General features: G+C 37.3%; 1 protein-coding gene and 1 long non-coding RNA gene across 2 annotated transcripts; one reads left to right on the top strand and one right to left on the bottom strand.

Annotated features, from left to right (window-relative positions):
* Positions 1–12,178: 12,178 nt before the first annotated feature.
* On the bottom strand, positions 12,179–13,344 carry LOC149668112 (speckle-type POZ protein-like). Its single transcript, XM_089840999.1, has 2 exons — positions 13,124–13,344; positions 12,179–13,041 (listed from the first exon to the last, which is right to left on the bottom strand). The coding sequence occupies exon 2, from the start codon at positions 12,883–12,885 to the stop codon at positions 12,364–12,366; it is 522 nt and encodes a 173-aa protein (XP_089697125.1). The 5' UTR covers positions 12,886–13,041; positions 13,124–13,344; the 3' UTR covers positions 12,179–12,363.
* A 23-nt stretch (positions 13,345–13,367) lies between these two features.
* LOC149668111 (uncharacterized) lies at positions 13,368–15,744 on the top strand. The gene is made up of 3 exons (XR_016367964.1): positions 13,368–13,486; positions 13,547–13,735; positions 14,358–15,744. It is a non-coding gene; the product is annotated as an uncharacterized LOC149668111 (long non-coding RNA).
* The last annotated feature ends 6,800 nt before the right edge of the window (positions 15,745–22,544 follow it).

Genomic DNA, 22,544 nt, shown 5'->3' with positions numbered 1-22,544 from the left:
TTTCAATTCAAAATTAATACGGAAAGAGTTAAAAAGCAGTCTATGTTTTTGTCTGTGTGTGTCCGTCCGTTGTTACAGTAGTGCACTGCGTTAGAAGTTCGTTTTGTTTTGATGTGTAAAGGAATCCTACAGAACCATAATATTCCCTTTATCCTTAATATAAAGTGAATATGTGGAAATATTTTTCGTAATTATGATGCATTTAGTACTTTTGTAGCTTTAAAGCTCTATTTCATTTTGATATTCCAAAGATTTTTTTTAATATTATTATTTAAAATGGATGTTTATATATTACTTAAGCTATACTACATCTGTTTATAGCATAATCCTTTCTAAAGTGAATACAAGCACAACGTTACTATGTTGGTCAAATGAACTTTTATTTGTCAATAGGCCTAGTGAACCAAAAAGTAAACGCTTGGGTTTGGATTTCGTTTTTGTAATGCAGAGACATTAACGGTTCAGAGTGAGCCGAAAGTTAAATACACTTTAGGCTTAGATATTATAATCATGGTGGAAATCTGGGCCGCGTTCAGCAGAGCCCAGCGCTGTTAGCAGTGTCCTACATAACGGGATTTTGTTTTTGAATTTTGACGTTACGGTGCTTAGCGCGGTCTTCAAAGAAAATAGTCGGCTCTTTGGATAACGTGACGTAAAACGCGTATTTCTCAGCTTGGCGAAAAAACCATGGAGGAATTAATACAAATAGCTCTATGGGACTATAGCTAATTAATTGGCGTGAAACCAGTTGATCATATTTTAAGAGATATGTTAGTTTCTAATTTTAATTATAAAAGGTGTTATCTATCTCTATAAATATGTTATCATACAATTTTTGTTAAGCCTTGGTACCTTGCATGCTTTATTGCGGTAGCGTCATTTATAAAACGCCGATGACCGGAGAAAAGCTATGACGACAGACCTCACCGGTAAACATTTCCAAAATCCGCTGTCTTTTTTGGTGAGCTCTGCTGAACGCAGCCCAGACCAGTGAAAGGTCTGATCGTAATCGGATAATAGCTTCGTGTTTTCATGCTTTTTATGGTACGCATTTACTTTCAGTGTGTGCATCCACAAATAAGCTTTGGTGTTATGTAACGTTAACAGTCATGTTGACAAACTAAGAAAATCGTTGAGATGAAACGAGAGGATAGTGTTTACATGGCAACCCTGTTGTGTATATGGCTTTGAACATAGAGGGCATACAGTTGAGGAGTAGAAAATATGGCCTTTACAAACACGTAAAGGTAATATCCCTCCAAAGTTTTATCTCTTCATTTCCCGTTTTTCCCCCCATCGAATGATTTCAATGTGTACAAGTATATCATTATTGGATGTAAAATGTCGTCTGATTTACAGTATATTTGTTATGCTTTGTATACTGCTTTAATATTTTATAATTTTTAACTTAAGAAACATTTCCATATCTGGGTAAATAAGTTTGTAAGTAGTCGTCTTGACTCGGAGAGGTAATATTTTGGTTTTCCCAACTTGTTGTTTTTAACACAGGTACTTTTATGTGTTATTAACACAGGTACTTTTAATTGTTATTAACACAGGTACTTTTAATTGTTATTAACACAGGTACTTTTAATTGTTATTAACACAGGTACTTTTAATTGTTATTAACACAGGTACTTTTAATTGTTATTAACACAGGTACCTTTAATGTTTATTACCAGAGGTACATTTAATTCTTATTAACACGGGTACATTTAATTCTTATTAACACGGGTACATTTAGTTCTTATTAACACGGGTACATTTAATTCTTATTAACACGGGTACATTTAATTCTTATTAACACGGGTACATTTAATTCTTATTAACACGGGTACATTTAATTCTTATTAACACAAGTTGTACAGAGAGCTTGAAATGCAGTTTACAAGAATTGTTCAAAGTGTTCACCATTAACGTTTATGCAAACTTGGGCACGTCTTGCAAAGGATTCTCGAACACGGTGAAAGATGTCAGGCGTGTTTCGGATACTCTCACATCCGTCAATTATGCGTTGTCTCAGGTCTTGGACCTCATGGACTTCGGTGCGGTAGATCAAGTCTTTGAGATGGCCCCAAAGAAAAAAAAGCACGGATTTAAATCCGGAGATCTAGCTCAACAGGTCCACCTCGACCTACCCACCTCCCGGGGAACGTGGCATCAAGATGGGCACTAACTTGGCGACTGAAATGTGGTGGCGCCCCGTCGTGCATGAACCACATTCGTTGATGCAATCTTAATGGTAGGTCGTCCAGTAGGTGTGGTAAATCATTTTGTAGGAAGTTCAAATACGGATCACCATTTAGTCTTGGTTGTAGAAAGACGGGTCCAATCAAATTATTGCCGACAATCCCGCACCATACGTTTAGAATAAACTGTACTTGGTGTGACCTTACGCTAGTAGCGTGGTCGCCAATTGGGCATCAACCATGTTTTTGTTTGGAAGATCCTTCGCGGACACCAGTACCATCCATATCATTTGCAGAAGATTCAGTCGTTAAACGAAGCAGACTATCCGAGACGACTAGGATTTTGACGGTGGTTTATGGCCCGGGTGATCGACTTAGAATTCCCACGAACTCTGTTAGTGTCTGACGAGTCCAATTTTTCCCGTGACGGCACAATGAACTTGCATAATCATCATGAGTGGAGGCAACAAAACCCCCTCGCTACTAGCGTAAGGTCACACCAAGTGCAGTTTAGTCTAAACGTATGGTGCGGGATTGTCGGCGATAATTTGATTAAACCCGTCTTTCTACAACCAAAACTAAATGGTGAGGCGTATTTGAACTTCCTACAAAAGGATTTACCATACCTACTGGACGACCTACCATTAAGATTGTGCATGAACGAATGTGGTTCATGCACGAAGGGGCGCCACCACATTTCAGTCGTCAAGTTAGAGCCCATCTTGATGCCACGTTCCCCGGGAGGTGGGTAGGTCGAGGTGGACCTGTTGAGTGGCCAACTAGATCTCCGGATTTAAATCCGTGCGATTTTTTTTGGGACGTCTCAAAGACTTGATCTACCGCACCGAAGTCCGTTTGAAATTTAGGTACAAGGTTCATTGGAATTTTTCCCTCGGAGTGATTCCAAGATAACGCTACCTAAATTTGGCCTGACTTTTCAAAAACACCCTGTTTAACTTGCACTGCTCAATTACCTAAATTGCTTAATTTAAAATTAACTTCTTCAACAACAATAGCTATGTTTAAAATTATTTTAAGAATAAAGTTTCTTAAAAGTTAAAACGATTTGACTAGAATTAAGGTAAATTAAAATAAATAATAGAAAATTATATTTATTAAATTATTTAAGAAAAATCTCTTAATTGCGTCTCGACTCGGAGAGATTTATTTTGATTTCCCAACTTGTTGTAATCTGTATTTCTAAATTTGACGGAAGCGTTCGTGTTTAATTAAAATAACCTATATATTTATACATATATAAAAATCGGTCTTCATCACAAGAAGAAACCTTGATAGTGTTAGTTTAATTAATGTAGAGAATTTCATTTGTGTGAGACATCATTTCGGATCAAATCAAATTTGAGTGATTTTGAAAGAAATGGCTGCTACATCTCGGCATAATTATAAATTAAGTTGGCACTTCATACTATTTATGGTAGAAGGGTCTTTTTATAAGGTTGTATAATACTTCTATTGAGGCGAAAATGAACGCGATAGTAAGTCCGATTATCCACAATTTGAAGCAGATACTGACGGTGTAAAGGCGTAAACCCTGCAACTCTTTTAAGTTAAAATCATTCTTGGCTGTACCAGAGTAAAAGTGTGGACCGAGGCACGTATTCAAAATAAACCACCGTTTCTTCTCCATGTATTGGCGTAATCCCGTTGCAGCGTACGTAAGAACTCTGAAACAAGGTTAAATACTCATTTTCTCAATGATAAGGGTCGTGGGATTTGGTAGCAGCGAGTGTTAAGTTCAAAATCAGAAGTGAGAATGTGAAATAATGTTGGGAAAAAATTAAAATTAAATTATTGAAACGGTACAAGAAGATGACAGAATATTAAATTAAGATAGAAAATGTTGGAAAGTGTTCAGAATTGGAAAGACGTTGTACGGGACTTAGATTAGAAATAACGAAAAAAAGGATCTCACGCTGCTGTCCCATTGGGCCGAATGTACCATTGGACCGCATATAGCCAAAATGTAAGTTTTTATTATTTTTAAATTTTCCATGTTAATTAACGATAAATATATCTTTAATGCACTTTTTACAAACAGAATTAAAAAATGCGTCTTTTTTATTTTTGAACAAAAACACCCTTGATTTAATGCTTAGATCTATCAATGCACTTTCCTACACAAATACTGATATTGCAATGGTTAAATCACAAGTTTAATACCAATCCTCTATTGTAACCTAACCTAACCGAAGCCAACCTAACCTGACGTGTAAAACAAGTAATATTTTGGAAAATGCAGATATTTATTGTTCAAGGCCCTTTAATAAATAGAGCGTTTATTGTTCAAAGATCTTAATAAATATAGCATTTTTTTCAAAAGACTCGCATTTATTATGAAAAGACCTCTATGAAAATAAAAATATAACCCTAACCCTATACCCTTAACAATAGCCCAAACCTACCATTAACCTAACCCTAATCCCACACAAATATTACCCCAATTTGAAAAACATTCAGTCAAAATGTTTCAAATACTCAGAGGTCTTTATTTCAAATTGGTGCATATTTTTATTACTTTATTGTTCCCCACACAGTCCAACGTAACTGCAGTTAAGTTCAAATGACATTAATAATCAATTTTGGTTAGGCGAAGTTATATAACCAGACCTAGCTTTGCGATGGTGTTCTGTGTGTGTGGCCCCGGACACAAAAAAAAAACAAGTGTCGAAAGAAACCGATTACGGGAAGATTCACTACTACCTTAGTAGAAATAATTGCGAAAGGAGAGCAATAGGCAGAAACGGCACAAACGGCGGGATTAAACATTATATTTAAGATATATTCGGTCGAATGGGACTCAATCCAATGGGAGAACACCGACCTTACTGGGTTATGAATGAAATAGAATTAGAACCATGTAGAAGCACGAAGACGACTTCAGGATTGCTAAATTTCACTCAAGTTGGTCAGGTAAGATTTCTTTGGTTTTGAGTAACCCACAAGTTTAACTATACGTAGTTCCTTTCAGAAGTCGTTATACATGCCTACCTGAGATTAATGTATTCCATTAATTCTTTGGGCAATCCTTGTCGTGTTGCCAGGCAAATTTGTTGTGGGAAATACTTAGTTCTCCCAACGTGAAATTCAACGCCATGCTCATGAGCATTCAGTATTTTTTTATCCTTGACGCAAAGTTTGCTCAGAGTTCTGAGCGAGGGGGTAGACGCTCTAGACCTCTGTGTACACCTGAGTTCAAAAGAGTTCAGCTTTGGCAGTGCATCGAGTTCAAAGCCTTCGGAACTCAGAGTTCAGCTTTGACAGTACATTGAGTTCAAGTCATATTGTACACCTGAGTTCTCAAGTGTCTTCCCCCTCGGTTCTGAGCATGTTATTTTCAAAGGTGAATTCTACAACTTGAAAATCCACCATCTTAGTCCTTAAGTTGTAGAGATCAGTACTTCCACCTAGATCAATAGCGCTATTTTTGGAGGTCTCCGCTTGTTTTGAAGGCAAAATACTTTCAAATTGTTTCTAAAAATAAAACATCATCAACGAGCAATGTCGTTTACCGCTACTAACAGAAGTCCATTAAATTAGCCTAGGAGGTAACCAAAAGTGGGGTTTAGGACTCCCCGCTCTTGTGTAGCAATACCAGGGATGTTTGATATATCGTCGACACTCTATAGGGATCGGCCTCTTCGTATACCCGTAATGTTAAAACGTTGCCTACGTTAATCAAGGCCTGTGCGCGGTGCCGATTTTTATTTCGCGGAACCGAGCGCGGAATTTTCCCACGGCCTGAGTCATGCAAACATCTTGAATATACTTCGAAATAGACCAATTTGAATATTATTGTGTATAGAGAAACATGGACGTTGGGGTAATATTCGAATTTACCTATAGGATTAAAACTAATTCACAATGATTTAACCAATATAGGCCAAGATTTCAAGAATTCACAATGATTTCACTAAGAATTCACAATGATTTCACTATGAATTCACTATGATTTCAAGTATTCAATTTGAATTCAAAATAATTTCCAGACTTCATATTAATTTCGAAAGGATTTCAAGACAGCGTTTTGATTTCGAAATGATTTCAAGACGATTTCTAGAATTCATTATGATTTCACTACGATTTCAATATGATTATATGATTTCACTACGAATTCAAGAATTCACTTTGATTTCAAAATGATTTCAAGAATTCAGTTTGATTTCAAGAATGCAGTTTGATTTCAAAATGATTTCAAGAATTCACTTTGATTTCAGAATGATTTCAAGATTTTATTTTGATTTGAAAAGGATTTCAAGATTTTATTTTGATTTCAAAATGATTTCATGTCGAGTGTACACTTGATTTCAAAATGATTTCATGTCGAGTGTACACTTGATTTCAAAATGATTTCATGTCGAGTGTACACTTGATTTCAAAATGATTTCATGTCGAGTGTACACTTGATTTCACAAGTGGCTAGCCCCTCGTATTTAGGTTTTCTTTTTTTCCCGGAATTTAATGGTTGAATTTATGTGCTTTCATATGTTAATAATACCATAAGTTTATAAGTGATATGTTCCTTCCATAAGTATGACACTAGATATACAAGTTCGTAATGCTACTGAGAGGCTTACAGTACTCGAGATAACTAGTTCGAGAAGGAGAACGACAATTAAGCGAGTCAATGAAGTCAAATCTAAACTCGGTGGTGGTTAATTAATTTTGCAGGACCAAGTTCCATCTAAGTCCTATTTAGTCTGAACTTACTAAGCCCAAATTTGACAGCAGCGCCTCACCAGGCGTATGTCGCTTTACCCTGAATCACTTCAAAATTACAAGCTCCAGTTTCTAAGTTACCAGTTACAAACTGTATTACAAAACGATTTGGGAAGATACAAACTTAGTAAATGCTCTATTTACTTATGATTAAGCGAAAGTATATTTTTAGCTCAATTCAAAAAGCGAATTTCGATATTAGAGTATAAAATTTCTTGATATTTCTGGAATTCAGTTTGACGGTACGAAAAAGAAAAATAAGTAATTCCAAAAATATATTACGATGAATTTATTCCAATAACACTTGAATAAATATTAATATCAAATTTGCTTTGGTTGCGTATTCAAATTAGATACGTTAATTAAGAAAATACTTCATTTTCACCTGAATAATAATTATTTTATTACATCCGCAGCAATTACTGGTTAATTAGGAGTAATAATTATAAATATACAACACTACAAGCGTAGATTATATTGTTAAATTAAGCGAAAATATAACCGATATACAGGGTGTTGTATTCCAAAAAGGGTTGGGGTAATTATGGGACCGAAGTATTGTACATGAGTGGGATGCGTGGATGGTTAGTTCTATGGGAATTCAACTGAATTTTGAGTGAATCGAAAATGTTAAATGTAACTTCTATGAGAAGCCCTTAGATTTTGATTGAACCCCCACAAGGGATGCATGCACCCCCTAACCCACAAGTTACGAATGAACATAGGAGAAGTGTTTATGATTGGATGACCCCTTAGCACTGTCTGTTCAGTTTCTTACTTATTAAATTTAAGGGGTCATCCAATCATAAAACTTCTCCAATGTTCATTCGTAACTTGTGGGTTAGGGGGTGCATGCATCCCTTGTGGGGGTTCAATCAAAATCTAAGGGCTGCTCATAGAAGTTACATTTAACATTTTCGATTCACTCAAAATTCAGTTGATTTCCCATAGAACCCATCCACGCATCCCACTCATGTACAATACTTCGTTCCTACCAAATGTATCCCTTTCTTGAATAAACACCCTGTATATTGCAGTATCTCCTAAGGATTCACTTCCGGGGAAGTAATTACACGGTATCACGATGAGAGAGAAGTTGAAAATATATATTAGACTAGCTGCTACCCGCGGCGTCGCTCGCGTGTAATAAGAACTACCATCAAAATGATATAAAGAATGTGGACATTTTACTGATTCGACTAATATTTTTGTAGCACCCTAGGACCGATGGCACTCGATGTTGTCCGTCAGCCCGTCGGGACATTTTTTATTACTTTTCACGCGGACATTATTCTATAAAGAAGGGTTTTTAACTTTGTGGCCGCCATTTAAAAAGATGGCAACAAATCGAACCAAAAAGACCATTCAGCCCATCTTTAGGTTAAAGGAAAGCAGTGTACTAAATATTTGTGAAATCAGTTGAAACGCGCGGACTTGCATAGAGAGTTTTTTTTACATTTCTGGTCGCCATTTTTTAAGATGGCGGCGGATTGGAAAAATCTTTCTTAGTACGCGCCTACTACTTATGAGTAACGTTCATGCGAATTTTCAGCCTTCTAGGGCAAGCGGTTTGGGCTGGGCGTTGATTATCAGTCAGTCAGTCAGTCAGTCAGTCAGTCAGTCAGGACTTTGATTTATATAGATATAGATGATCAAGCTTAAGCCTCATTAGATTAAAACCCTTGAGGGTTATTAGGGTTAGCGAAGGAAACTCTAGTACATATATATAGAGTGAAAATGATGATTAGAGGCTATAGAAATGAGTTCAGAAACTGTCACCGGTTAGGGATCGGTTACTTTATTGATATAGCACTGAACGCACCAACCGGAGATTCATCCCGGAAGCTCAAGAGACGGAGATTTTCTATATATCTCTCTTTCTTTCTTTCTTGAAGGAATCTAGTTTAGTTTAGCTCTCAGTACGAAATGGAACAGGCGAGATAAATCTATGGGGAATTGGGAGATGGGGATTGGGATGGGGAAACCACGGGTACCTTAGAGCCTAATAAAATCCCATTCAATCTTATTAAAGGGTTATTCTCACACAAAATTACGGTCCTTATTTTCCTTACGTAATTCAAGGAGCTCAGCCAAAAATTAAAATTTATTTTTTTTATTTTTTTTATTTTTTAGACATTATAGGATTTTATTGGAGGAAAAAAATATGTTTTCATAGGAAAATATAACTTGAATTAAAATGATGATCATATATATACTAATTTGGCTTAAAATATGTAGATGAAATCCCCGGTTAAAGTAGTGATGTCAAGAAGTGATATCTAGTTTACTAGGGAGAAGGTATAAGATGCCTCAGTATTCGCGCGCCATAGTCCCAGTCCCCCTTTCAAAATACAAGGGGGGACGTAAAAGGAGGCACCGGGCTATTTCGCCAGCTCTCCTCAGTCGGAAAATACAAGCAATTTTCGTACTCATTCGCGTCGCGCTGACGTGAGTTTTCAAGAAGCAATGAGATGCTGGCTGGTTGTAATTTAGAGGCGGCGGGGATTAACTCCGGACCTACGTACGTTTGGACTGGAGATAAAGCTAGATTATAAACATGGAGGCGAATTTATACCTTCTCCCTAATAAACTAGTAATCACTTCTTATTGAGGTCTCAAGTACTTTAATCGCTGTTCGGTTCAGCGAATCTCCAATAGATGGTTTAAGGAGTTCAAATAGCTTTAGAAGTATGCAGTATATATAAAGGCTGACAAATGTTTCTACTAATTGACAAATTAATCCCGAGACTAAGCCCCCCCCGTTCTTGCTTGGTTTTAATTAATCTCCAGCTGCTTCGATGGCATATTGACAGTTTTCTCAGCTGATACAATAATTCCAAAGTAAATGACCTTTCACTAAGTTAAATGCGCTCCTTGAGATACAATGGAACTCTTGCCTGACTATATATGTAAAGATAATTGGAATGAAACTAAATAATAATAGACACCTATATCAAAGGTCAGGGGTTAAAATGGAGTCTGGTGTGTTGAACGCCTTGTTATTTAAACTTGGTTAAGAACTGAAATATAGCAAACTACAAACCAAGCCGCTTAGAGAGTAATAATATTTCTGGAAGGTTGGTTCCAGGGCCGGAAATAAGAAAAATTTCTTATAGGACATTGTCCTCTGGAGTCCGCAAAAATTGTGTCGCGTCTTCATAGTCAAGCTATCAAAACTTCGGAAAAATTTACTGGTCAACTGTCCTGTCCAGTGACCCCCTTAGGTTTTAAAAAATTTATGGGACATTTTAAAATTTTATTGGACAATGTCCAGTGGTCCTGTGCTTATTTCCGGCCCTGGTTGGTTCTATGGGGAAATCTTGGGAGGATTGACACCATTTACACCAGGAGGCCAGGACAAAGTGTAGCTCTAATTAGCCTCGTCTCCTGTTGTAAATTGTATCAATCCTCCTAGTCTGAAAATTATGCATAGATATATATCCAGGACACAAATATTAATAGAAATAAGAATGGTTTATTAATTGTCCAAAAGAAAAAGGTACAAATATAGTAATGAATGAATGAATTTGGTCTGTTTTGTCGTTTGCTTAAACTAGCTAGAACACAAGCTTCAAATTTCACAAAATCATTTAAGTCTTTGAGTTACTTTGCAATCAACACATCCATCGCGGCTCTAAACAAATCACGTACCATTTCCGGATTGGCGTCCTGCCAAGCAGCAGACTGGAATATTTCTTCTTTGTGAACAGCAATGTAATTAGCGGCGATGTCTTTCAGTTTATTAATATCGTACTTCTCCGCAATTTGTAGAATATCAAGGACGTTTTCCTTATGGATCAAGGTTTTCAAACGTTCACCGCATATCTCTTGTAGATCTTTAAGGGAACAGAGATACGCGGCGTGTATCAATTTTTGGCAAGTGTTGTCGATATTAGATGGAATTTTTCCGGTGTAGATGAAGTGGAGTAAATCGTGGACAGTGTCCCCGTCGAACACTGTCGTCCAGTCAATTACGTTTTCGTTGGCCTCCTTCATATCGCTTGAAAGCATCGCTGTGAAGTACTCGGATTTTGCTGCCAACAACACTTTGTGACAAGAAAACTCTTTCTGTTCTGTTTTGATCACGCAGTCGCTTAGGAAAGTACTGTTCATGAATTTATCAAGTTCAAGGGGAACTACGCCATCAATCATGTCGTCCTCAATGCCTACCGTTACCTTTATCAAGACTGGTAAAAAAGGACTATAGCTTACGACAATATCATTCAAGTAGCAAAATTGATCAAATGTGAATTGACAACAGTTGGGTCCTCCGAGCTCAATTTGATACGAACAAGCTTTTCGCCATTTGTTGACGTAAATATCAATTTTGCAGAATGACTTGACGTACTTTCTCTTGTCATTGGTTGTATCCCTACCGAATATCGAAAGCCATTTATCTGTCCAATCAGCTTTAATCTCCCACGGTCGACTTACTGGTTCGTTTTGTCTATTAAGGCACTTAAATTGAACATTCCTTATAAGAAATTCATCCTTTTCTGTTGCCGGATTGATGCGCAACTCGCAAGTCTGTTTCTTTAACCGAAGGTTTTCTTTTTCAGAAGCTGAATTGTTAGCCATGTCTTAACTAATGTTTGAACAGGTTCAATGACTTTAAACTTAAACCACGTCACTCGAATCTCTGACTTTCCAAAACTAAAACATTTCCTTTCTAGACCCTGCTGGAATTTTTTGACCAATAAAATTAAGCCAGAAACCAAGCCTACCTTTAGTATCCAATAAGGAGCGTGAGAAAAATCACACCAAAAAAAAATTTCCCAAACATTCTCACGCTTTAGAGTAATGGCACCCCGAGTTATTTCTCCATAATAATAAGAGTCACTACTGCCATTTCTGTTTATTTTATTTCACCAGCTTAAATTGTAGCTCTCGAATAGTTTAAACAATACAGGGTGTTCCAAAAATGGTTGGACGTAAGTGAATGAATTTTGAGAATCGAATACTTTTATTATCAGCCGATTTTTCGCCCACGAGGGATGCACCCCCTAACCCTAACACAAGTTATCACGAACATTGTAGAACTGTTTTAGGGATGACCCCTTAACTAAATTATCACTGTCTCTTCAGCTTCTTATTTATAATTAAGGGGTCATCCCTTTAGGGGCAAATGTCACAAAACACTTTCTATTCAAAATCGTCCACTCTACTTTGGTTCTACCACGCACCTTTTTGGAATAGCCTGTATATATTTAAAGACAAATTTAAACACTTTTGTTCAAGAATAGAGTACAAATATTAATCGAAATAAGTATGGTTTTATTTTTTGTCCAAAAAGAATAAGTACATTTGTAATTAACGTTTAAGTAATTCTTAGCTGTTGGAAACAAAGCTTTAGTTTTGGGTACATGTTTATATTGATCATCCAAACTATAAAAAGTCTGTTTAAGTGGTTCACGTCACCCAAATTTATTTATACCACTTATTTTTTGAGTTTGTTTTGGGAGATTACATCCATGGCAGCGCTAAACAGATCACGTGCCATTTCCGCGTTAGTCTCATTCCAAGCAGTTGTATTTAAAATTTCTTCTTTGTGAGGAGCGATGAAATTAATGGCTACTTCTTTAAGCTTCATAATTTCGTATTTTTTCGCAATTAGCAGAATTTCCACAGCGTTTTCCTGCTTGATTAGTCTTTCCAAACGTTCACCGCAAATCTCTTGTAGATCTGTCAGGGAACAGAGATAAGCGGCGTGTATTAAATTGACGCAGGTGTTGTCAATATTTCGAGGAATCTTTGCGGTGTAGATGAAATATAGTAAATCGTAGGCAGTGTCCTTGTCGAACAGGGTCGTCCAGTCAATTCGGTTTTCGTTGGCTTCCTTCATGTTACTTGAGAACATCGTTTTGAAGTACTCGGATTTCGCTGCCAGCAACACTTTGTGGCAGGGAAACTCTTTCCGTTTTGTTTTGATCACGCAGTCGCTAAGGAAGTCGCTGTTCATGAAGTTATCAAGTTCAAGGGGAGCACGCCGTCAATCGCGTCTTCTTCGATACCCAGTTTTATCTTTATCAAGACTGGTAAAACGGGAGGTTTGAAAGCTTCCTCAATTTCATCCCAGTTGGCAAATTCATTGAAAGCGAATTCACGACATTCAACACTGCAGAATGACTCGACGTAAATACTGTTGTCATCTGTTGTATCCTCGCCAAATACCGTAAGCCAATTTTCTCTCCATTTACCTTTAATATCCCACTGTCGACTCACTCTTTCGTTTTGGCTATTAAGGCACTTAAGTTGTACACTCCATAAAAAGTTTTCTCCTTTTGAATTGATGCGCAACACCTTAGTTTGTTTCCTTACTCGAAAAACGTCTTCTTGGATTTCAGAGTCTGGAGAACCAGAACTCTTCTCTGTTTCGTTTATGTTGTTGTTCGTCATGACTTAACTCTTTGAAACCAAAGAGAGTATAGGTTTTGTTGAAACACGCGGAAGAAATGAATAATCAACGATAAGATAAATAACCACTTGTCTAGAAAGTCTGCGATAAAGATACGTGGTGATCTTACTGCAGCTTTTCCGTCTCTACTGAGTCGTAAACTCTAGTAAGTTTGAGTTTAAAGAATGCATCGCAAGGCAAACTTTAACTACCCCTCTTTACTCAGACCACCCCTGTTACCATACCACTACAAACCGGTCTCTAGTCTAAGCGATGCGACATTTACCGTCTTGTGGAGAGAATTGGAACTAGAGTAAATGGACGACCCCTATTATTGTCAAGACAAGGGAGGTTGTCAAGAAACGTCGGACACGTGACGTCAAGTGGTCCAACAGGAACGCCACTGTTATCTCCAGTGAGTCACTCTAGACTGCGAGAATTATGAGAAAGATGGCGGCTTTACTGGAGAAACTATTGCAGGTCCTAACTTCATTGCATGGAAGTTAGGGCCTTTTTTTCGCCTTTAGTACTTTCCTGTCTGTGAAAGGTTAAGTCGAAAATGTAACTTCTATCTCCATTTTGCCCTAAGGGACACTGTTTTCAATTTATGATTTCAGTCGTTTATGGATGACCCCTTAATTAAATTTAAGGGGTCATTCGTAAAATACTCCAATCTTAATTTGAAAACTGTGAACTCGGGCTCCGTCTGGCGTTACCTCATGGTGCCAGGGAAATAATCTAATAGGGCGGTCTCCCATCCTGTCTTAGTTTCTCTGTAAGCAATTAATGGAGTGTTCTATATGAAATGTTCATTAGACGTGGTTTGGTGTTTAATATAAGTACAGAAATTTTCATGGAAATAAGTATTGTTTAATGTTTGAAGTACAAATTTAGTAGTGATACAAAAACTGTCACTAACAGTGACTTATTGATCAAATTCGAAGTAATATTTCAAAGGATTGTTCTAAACGGAGTTTTCGTTTAGGATGGTTGATTATTTTAATCTTTTTTATATTAATGGTGACCTTTGTCCGCAGCCTAGGCTTTTCCGATAAACTTGAATTGGTTTACGTGAGTCAAAGGCAACATCGTTTTGGGAGATTACGTCCATTGCAGCTCTAAACAGGTCACGTGCCATTTCCACGTTAGTCTCATTCCAAGCAGTTGTCTTGAAGATGTCTTCTTTTTGAGGAGCGATGTAATTAACAGCAACTTCTTTAAGTATCTTAATTTCGTATTTTTTCGCAATTAGCAGAATTTCCACGGCGTTTTCCTGCTTGATCAGTATTTCCAAATATTCACCGCAAATCTCTTCTAAATCGGTCAGAGAACAGAGATATAAGCGGCGTGTATTAAATTGACGCAAATGAAAGCGTTAGAATAGGCTAACAATAGACATGCGTAATAATAGGCTAATAATAGACATAAGTGTAACAACTGATAAATTTATAAAAACGCTTTTCGTTATCTAGAGTATGACGTCATGATTTTAAAAACGCCTAGAGACAATTGTAATATTAAAATCATTCCTGTTCGTGATCTCAATATGTAAACTCAAGTTAATAAACTTGTCCAATGGACCGAACTTAGACACTCAAACGACAAAAAAAAAAAAAAAACTCGGAATATTTTATTTTTTGCGCGATATTGTCGAAAGTTACGAGAACGTGTTCCGCCGCCGTATTCTGCAGGCTAAGCCTTCCGCGCCCACTTGGATTCTCGTCGCTCATTGGTCCATAGAGAACTGGATTCTGGCTTTTCATTGGCGGCTTAGGTTTCGAGGCGAAATTGGATTCTGGGCTGAGATTGGATGTTCATGCAAGCAAGGAAAGATAGTGGTTCAGTTCAGTTAGCTTTTCAATTGACACTGAACGTACGGGGTAATGTCAGCATTTTGTGTCGGTTATCGTCAAAGGTCAGTGCAATAACCTTTAACCTCTATGTTTAGGTTCTTTACGCCATCTATTTCGTGAACCTTCAAATAGCAGACTATTTTCCCCAATTCCCACATGTTTAGGGTTAGTGTACTGTATCTCGGTAACATGACTCTGGAATGGAAGTTTATTCAAGTATTTAATGTGTAACGATAGTGTACTTTATGGTAGACGAAGTAAAATTTTACATTTTAATAATATAACTTCACAATCTTTACAAAAATATAGCATTGTAACAGGGGTTAATTCTGGTCGTCAAAAACCTTGTAGCAGAAGTGTTTTATCATTGAAAGGGGCGTGTGTAGCTGAACCATGCAAGGCTATCTAAGATATATTGTGCGCAATACACTGGTTAGGCTTTAGAGAGCCCATTTGTCTTTATGAAAGAGAGATTCCAATGCACAGAAATTGAAGACGTAACTGTTCTGATATACCATTCCAGTTCACGGGTAGAATGTATCATGTCACCAAGTAATAAGCTGAGAAAAACAAGCGTAAAAACGCTGCTGTAGGTTGAAGAAGCCTAAAACAATAGATTTTCGGTTATAATTCCCGGGTTTAATCTTGGCATTTCTAATTTCTGTTAGTCCTGGATGAGTACTAATTGTTGGTATCGAGTACCTCGATCGAATATCAATACAGGTACTTGTACCAATAATAAGTGATACATATCGTGAAGATTACCAATTACATGAATGACATTCGACATAACCATAGATAACCTCTTTAATGCCAGACCAATAGGCGACGGCTATTACTATTTTCTTGCATGGGACCTCGACTCGACCTCGCCGTCGACATAACCGGGAAGCCCGGAAGGCGAATTTGCGGTACCGTTCCGTAGTCGTTATAAAATATTCAACGTTTTAAAGCTCAAGTTTCGAAATGTTTTGAGACATTTACTTAGTCTTCAACTAAATATGATAAGATTTTCTTTAAATTTCAACAGAAAAATAGCTCTGCGAATAAAATTAGACACGAAAACTACACTAACTATAAGTGAGACGCTACCCCAAGTTGAGCATTTTCCTTAATTACTCGGCCCCTGTTTAGTCGAACCCCACGTTTTTAGTTTCGTTGGATGGGGAGCAAAGAGGACTATGACATACTCAAAGGCCATCCCTGTATCTATAGTATAACAAGAGTTACGAGTCATCAAAGTTTAGTGTAAAGTAAGATTCTAACTATAAGTGAGACGCTACCCCAAGTTGAGCTTTTTCCTTAATTACTCGGCCCCTGTTTACTCGATCACCAATAATAACATATCTGTTAGGACTTGACATTGCTACGTATGCTGTTTCAAACATTTAAATAGTTACCTCGTTGAAGTTAATTGGATTAGAATGCACTTCCGCTTATTATCGTCTACAAATTTAGCGCTGGCGTGATTAAAAACCCTGTCGAATAATCGCCGATGAGCTGCGGCTAACATTACTCTGCGCTTTTCGTTTTGACATGACATACTTCTTTGATAAATGTAAATACACTTACGAATTTACTCGACTTTAAACTATACAAACTAGAATACAACATGATTGTTTAGCAGAGTTATGAAAAGGCGCAAACTTAATTTTTTGGAGGCTGTTTATGATTAAATTTGGGGGGGGGGGTGGTATATACAGGTACGCTACACTCGTAGATGTCTTTAAGTCTTTCCAAAGAATCACGGCAGATGTTCGTAACATAAACTCATCTACCATGGTGTATGCGCGTGTCAAATTAAGAGTATAATAAAATCGATAAGTATAACACTCCATCAAATACTTTCTCGAAGGCGTTTCGCTGTAAAACAATTTTCGCCACGGATAATTCAAAACCAATAGCCATAAGACTCGTGTACTAAATATTGAAGGAATCTGTTGAAATGTACGGATAAGGTATTTTTCTTTCAGGGCCGCCACTGTTCAAGATGGTGACAAATTGGAAAGAACCTTTATTTAAGCGCGCCAGCTACTACTTAAGAATAACGTCCCTGTAAAAATTTCAGCTTTCTAGGTCAAGTAGTTTGAGCTGTGTGTTGAATATCAATCTGCCAGTCAGCACTTTTACTTACATACAGATAGATCTAGATTATGTTACTTATGTTTTAACGTATATGTCGGCGTGTAAGAGTCAGACACATCACGTCGGCGTCTATGGTGCATTATAAATTTTCTCACCCAACCTCGATTCGTTTTTTAAAATTATTAGTCTGCTAATGACAAGGCCTTACTATCGTCATTAGTTTCTCATGCCTCTAAGTACACAAATATGGGTTACAATTGGGCATCTTCCGCAGGAGGCTACTGTGACGTCAGAACTCGTATAGGGCTAAGATCCGAAGAGACAAGAGAGAAAATTTTGAAAATTCTGTCGCGCGGTGCAGCCACCAAACGGTCGAGACTAGGGTTGTAAGTCGGAAAATTTTCCGCGGAAAATGACCGATCTATATCTTTCCGGAAAATGTTCCATATTTTTCCGCTACCAGTTTCTCAATTTAAAAGTTAAAACTTTAAAATTGTTCAATTGCCTTTCTTTTCAAAACATTCATTATTTGGTTTTCGGTGAATTCGGAGAGGGAAAAATTGTCCAAGGGCACAGTCTAGTGACCCCTATTCTCTATAGGAAAAGCTCACTCATTGACTATCGCATGCATGCATAGGGTTACTGTTTGCTCTTATGACGGTATAAGGCGTTGGAAGTCGAGACCAAACCGTTAAGAGACCCAAGTGCAGTAGCGTCGCTAGGGTTTGAAATTTGGGGGGGGGGGCTAAATCTGGGCAAACTATTTTAAAGTTATTATAAGAACTTAATATAAACAAGATGGCCCAAGGGCTGGGACTTAATAGTAGCCACATCGTTATCTACTTAATTAGCACATAAATAAAAAAATCAAAGACCCTAAACAAAAAATTAGAAGTGTCCGACCACCCAGTGGTAGCGTGTCTTACTGCTGCGCCAGCCAGCCGGGTTCAATTCCCGGGTGCGGTGTGAAAAATTTTTTAGGTAAAATAAAATCTCTAACTGAGCTCAGCTACCACTATTGGTTCCATTTAAGCTAAAATCTGACGATAACGAAAGCGAAAACCCCGGCCAGTACTACTACGGCTCGGGTCAAACTAAGAGCCTATCGTAAACTACGATGTGGCTAAAAATTGCATAATGGGTTATTTGGAAAATGTGTAGACCCGAGGGGGAAACCACAAAGAAAATTTTGTACACCTGATTTCAGATTTCAAATGACTTCAATTGAACTATCATAGACTTCATTTGACTTCAAAGACTTCACTAACTGTATTTGATTTCAAATGACTTCATTAAAATTTAAAAAGACTTCAAGTGACTTCAATATAATTTATAAAGACTTCAAGTGACTTCAATACAATTTTTAAAGACTTCAAGTGACTTCAATATAATTTTTAAAGACTTCAAGTGACTTCAATATAATTTATAGACTTCAATATGACTTCAACATAATTTATAGACTTCAATGTGACTTCAATTTAGTTTGTAAAGATTTCAAGTGACTTCAACATAATTTAAAGACTTCAAGTGACTTCAATATAATATGTGAAGACTTCTAGTGACTTCAACATAAGTTAGTGACTTCAATAGAATTTATAGACTAGAGCCGATTTATATTTTTTCCCAAGACTTCATTAAATTGCAATAATTGAAAAGTATCTATGTACTTTGCTATTTATTAAGTACTAAGATGCAGAGCAACCAAAAGCAAGTATCGATGCCGAATTATATGGCGCAGATACAAGCCCGAATAGTATTGGTCCATTTGATCGCCGCTTATGTCTCACTCTAAAGAATTCTGCGGCGTTATACGCGGGAAAAATATGATCACGTGATCGGCCGCCATTTACGGAAAGAAGATTTTATATGGCATAGCTAACTCGATCACGTTCGTGAGCGCGTGGGCTTTGTTTTTGAAAGTGATTATCGTCTGATTCATACTCGGATTCATGGTTCAGAGAACTAGATGGCGCAGTTTTTAAATAGGCAGCTTTTATGTCGTATTCTCTGACTTTTTATTATTTTCTTACACGTTTCGAAATTAAGGTTCCCAATTTAGTTAAATAATAGTTTATTAAGCCAATAGGTGATTATATTAAGTATTTGGTCTTGCTGAACTTGTTGAAAATAAGAAATCGTCATCACGCCGCGATTTTTTACGTGACTTGACACGTGATTTATAGTAGAATGCGCGAGATGAAATTTGTTTTCAACAACATGAAAACAAATTTCCTCGCGCGCATTCTTTATCCATGATCTTATGATTCTGAGCGCGAGCGCCATTTCTCCAGACTAGATACGTCACTCGATAGTGACGATTTGTTATATTTTTCAATTAACTAATCCTTCTTTATATATTTACTTATAAAACTTGGTCACAAACAAAAATATATCGTTTACGAATATTCTTTGAAAACGGAATGATTAGCCGCCGACAATAAGTCCAAAAAGGCAAAAAATACTGGGGGAAAGTGTCTGGCACGAGGGTAAGATTGCATTGCACCTCCAAAAACGGCCGAAAATTGAGTGCCCTCTGTAGAGGAGGCGTTACTCCAAAACGGACCAACTCTTGAAAATAATAGTTGTAGAAGAGGAAATTTCCAGCTACGATTTTCCAAAAAAAAACCCCGCAAACCTTAAACAATACTATCGTATTTTTTGACTAACATAAGCTGTGTAGCTTGACCGCAAACATTAGAAGTGAAGTGCGAAAGAACCTCAAAATTTCGCAAAGTAAGCTTATCACTGGTGTATGTATAGAGCTATTTCAGAGGGGGTAATGGCTACGTCACCAATGCTATTTGCCCATAGAGAAAACCCTCACAAAATATCCGCCCTACACACTCAAAGGCAGGCCCAATTTTCGTAGCAGACGAAATTTTTCCCCCACTGAAATAGTTCTATTGTGCCAATCAGGTGGAATATCGCTCCATTCCAAACCTATAGCGACCCTGTTGATGAGGAATTAATACTCTCATTCTTTGTGAATATTAATAATCGCCTTCAAAAATACTATTATCTATTATTATAATCAGGTTGTGGAAACTTTTCTGTTTTGGATTTTGTACTATATTCTGTAAATAGTCTCTTTTTATCCGAGCTGAGCCTCCAAAAACACGTTTAGATACACCAAACTCAGTTTCAATCGGTTGGTTTTTCCACGCTAACAAATAAGCGCACGTACACGCGAGTGAGATTTCATCGGACCTCACCTCGAGATTCCAGAATGGAAATTTACCGCAACCCCAGGAGAGAGGAATTTTTTGGGAAACAACTGGGAGGCTCCGCTGGGTCAAGAGAGGCTACAATTTTAAACCCTTTTTTGTGACTTTACTCTAAAAACTTGTATGAGAAACTGAGAAAGACCTGGCTACCCTAGCAGGCAATGGAAAAAATTTTGTTGTTTTTTGTTTTTAAACTCTGGACTTTTACTTTAGTTGTTAAAACTCGGCCTTTCATCCTCGAACCAACTCTTGGTTTAGTGATTTTTAATCTATCCTAGAAACCTTGTTTTTCAGTCGGCAAGGTTTTAGTGCCTAATTATCTCTCCACCCTTCAAATGAACTATTTCTCCCCCGCAGACCCAATCTTTAAGAAACGAAATGAGAGAAAAAAATTCATATGCAAGGAACTTCATGAGACTTGAATAGATTTGAAACGGAATTTCAATAGACTTCAAGATATTTTTAACGGATTTCCTTGGACTTCAAGAGATTTTTCAAGAACTTCATATGACTTCAAGCGATTTCCAACGGACTTCATCAACTTCGAGAGATTTCAAGGGGACTTCGTATGACTTCAAGAGGACTTCGTATGACTTCAAGAGATTTCCAAGAGACTTTCGAGAGACTTCGAGAGATTTCCAAGAGACTTCGCGTGACTTCAAGCGATTTCCAAGGGACTTCGCGTGACTTCAAGCGATTTCCAAGGGACTTCGCGTGACTTCAAGGGATTCTCTAGGGACTTCCTAAGACTTCCGAGATTTCAACCAAATTTTGCGATTTATAGAGACTTCAAAAATAATTTATGGACTTCAATCGTGATTTCAAAAATTTTGTACACCTGATTTCACAAGTGGTTTCCCCCTCGTGTAGACCTTTAAAACTATCCGTAAATTTGTGTCAACGTGGAATTATTCGTATTTTAAAGATGTACAACCTTTTATTGATAAGGACTACGGAACCGATTACCAAGGATTTTCACTCGTCTTAGGTTTAGTTTTAGTTTTGGTTAGCTTTTAGTCCACACTATTGGGACTCCCTTCGAAAGAACATGAAACATTTTACTTGCCTCCATCTGTTTTTGCTTTGCGCCATCTATCGGATGGTGCAAAGGTTTAGTCCGACTATTTTTTACGGCTGGGCGCGCCTTTTTCCCCCATTTTCCCCCTCTTTTTCCCGTGCGGAATTCAGAAATTTTTAAAAAGTACTCAGTATCACACTTAGGTGGCTCTGCAACGTGAAATAATTTTATTTATTTATGAAATTATTTTCCTCCTCGGCCGGGTTTCGATCCCGCACCATCCACAGAGCTCTCACTCCACGGATTGACGCCTTTACGCTCTCGGCCGTCTGTTCATATTAACAAGCTCGAATTATGTTGCTTAAACCTAGCATCTCGGCAGCCGGCGCGTTCCTCTCGCGTCTTGCTTAGTTGGGGCAGGGAGGAGGAAACTTTGTTCGAGGCGGCGTCGCGGCGAGTCTCACGTTTCCATGGTAGCGCGCCTATACAATGCCGAGAATTGAAATCTCTTGGCGGGAAATTCGCGTATGGTAGATAGGCAGTTTAAAACGGGTAGCGCTACAATTATTAAATACGTCGCGTTTTTAGCATTAGAAGGTTTACAAAATAATTTTAGGAATTGTACTCGTCGGAAAGTCTGAAATATAATAAAAACTAAACACATTTTTAAAGTAAGAGATATTTGATTTGTAAACCAAAAGAAATTAATACCGTAGTCTCTGGAGAGTGTATCAGGGAAACCTCTGTAACTAAGCAAGTTTATGATATTACCATCTCTGTAAGTGTTCGAATTAAATAAATATATATTTATATTGTAAGTTAATTAAATTAACTTGCAAGTGCTTCTAGACAGACACATTTTTGAGGTTAACCATACCTGTACATTTAATTTGGGAATTTAGGTTTTGGGATTAGATAAGCTAAAGTCTAAAAACTTATTTTTTCTCTTTAAGCGCGTTACAATTTTGGACAAACAAAAACGATAATTTGATGTTTAATTTTAGTATTGGCATTCGCAATAAAATCTTTCTATTAACGTTTGAT

The sequence above is a fragment of the Phalangium opilio genome, unplaced genomic scaffold (genome assembly GCF_054372755.1).
Source record: "Phalangium opilio isolate 3A_F unplaced genomic scaffold, DU_Popi_V2 ptg000056l_1, whole genome shotgun sequence".
In the NCBI taxonomy this organism is placed as follows: Eukaryota; Metazoa; Arthropoda; class Arachnida; order Opiliones; family Phalangiidae; genus Phalangium; species Phalangium opilio.
The sequence above is the reverse complement of the archived record's forward strand: the minus strand, read 5'-3'. Positions and strand labels throughout refer to the sequence as shown.

Coding starts and splice junctions, on each gene's coding strand:
- LOC149668112 (XM_089840999.1), bottom strand. CDS start 12,885: ATGAACAGCGACTTCCTTAGCGACTGCGTGATCAAAACAAAACGGAAA.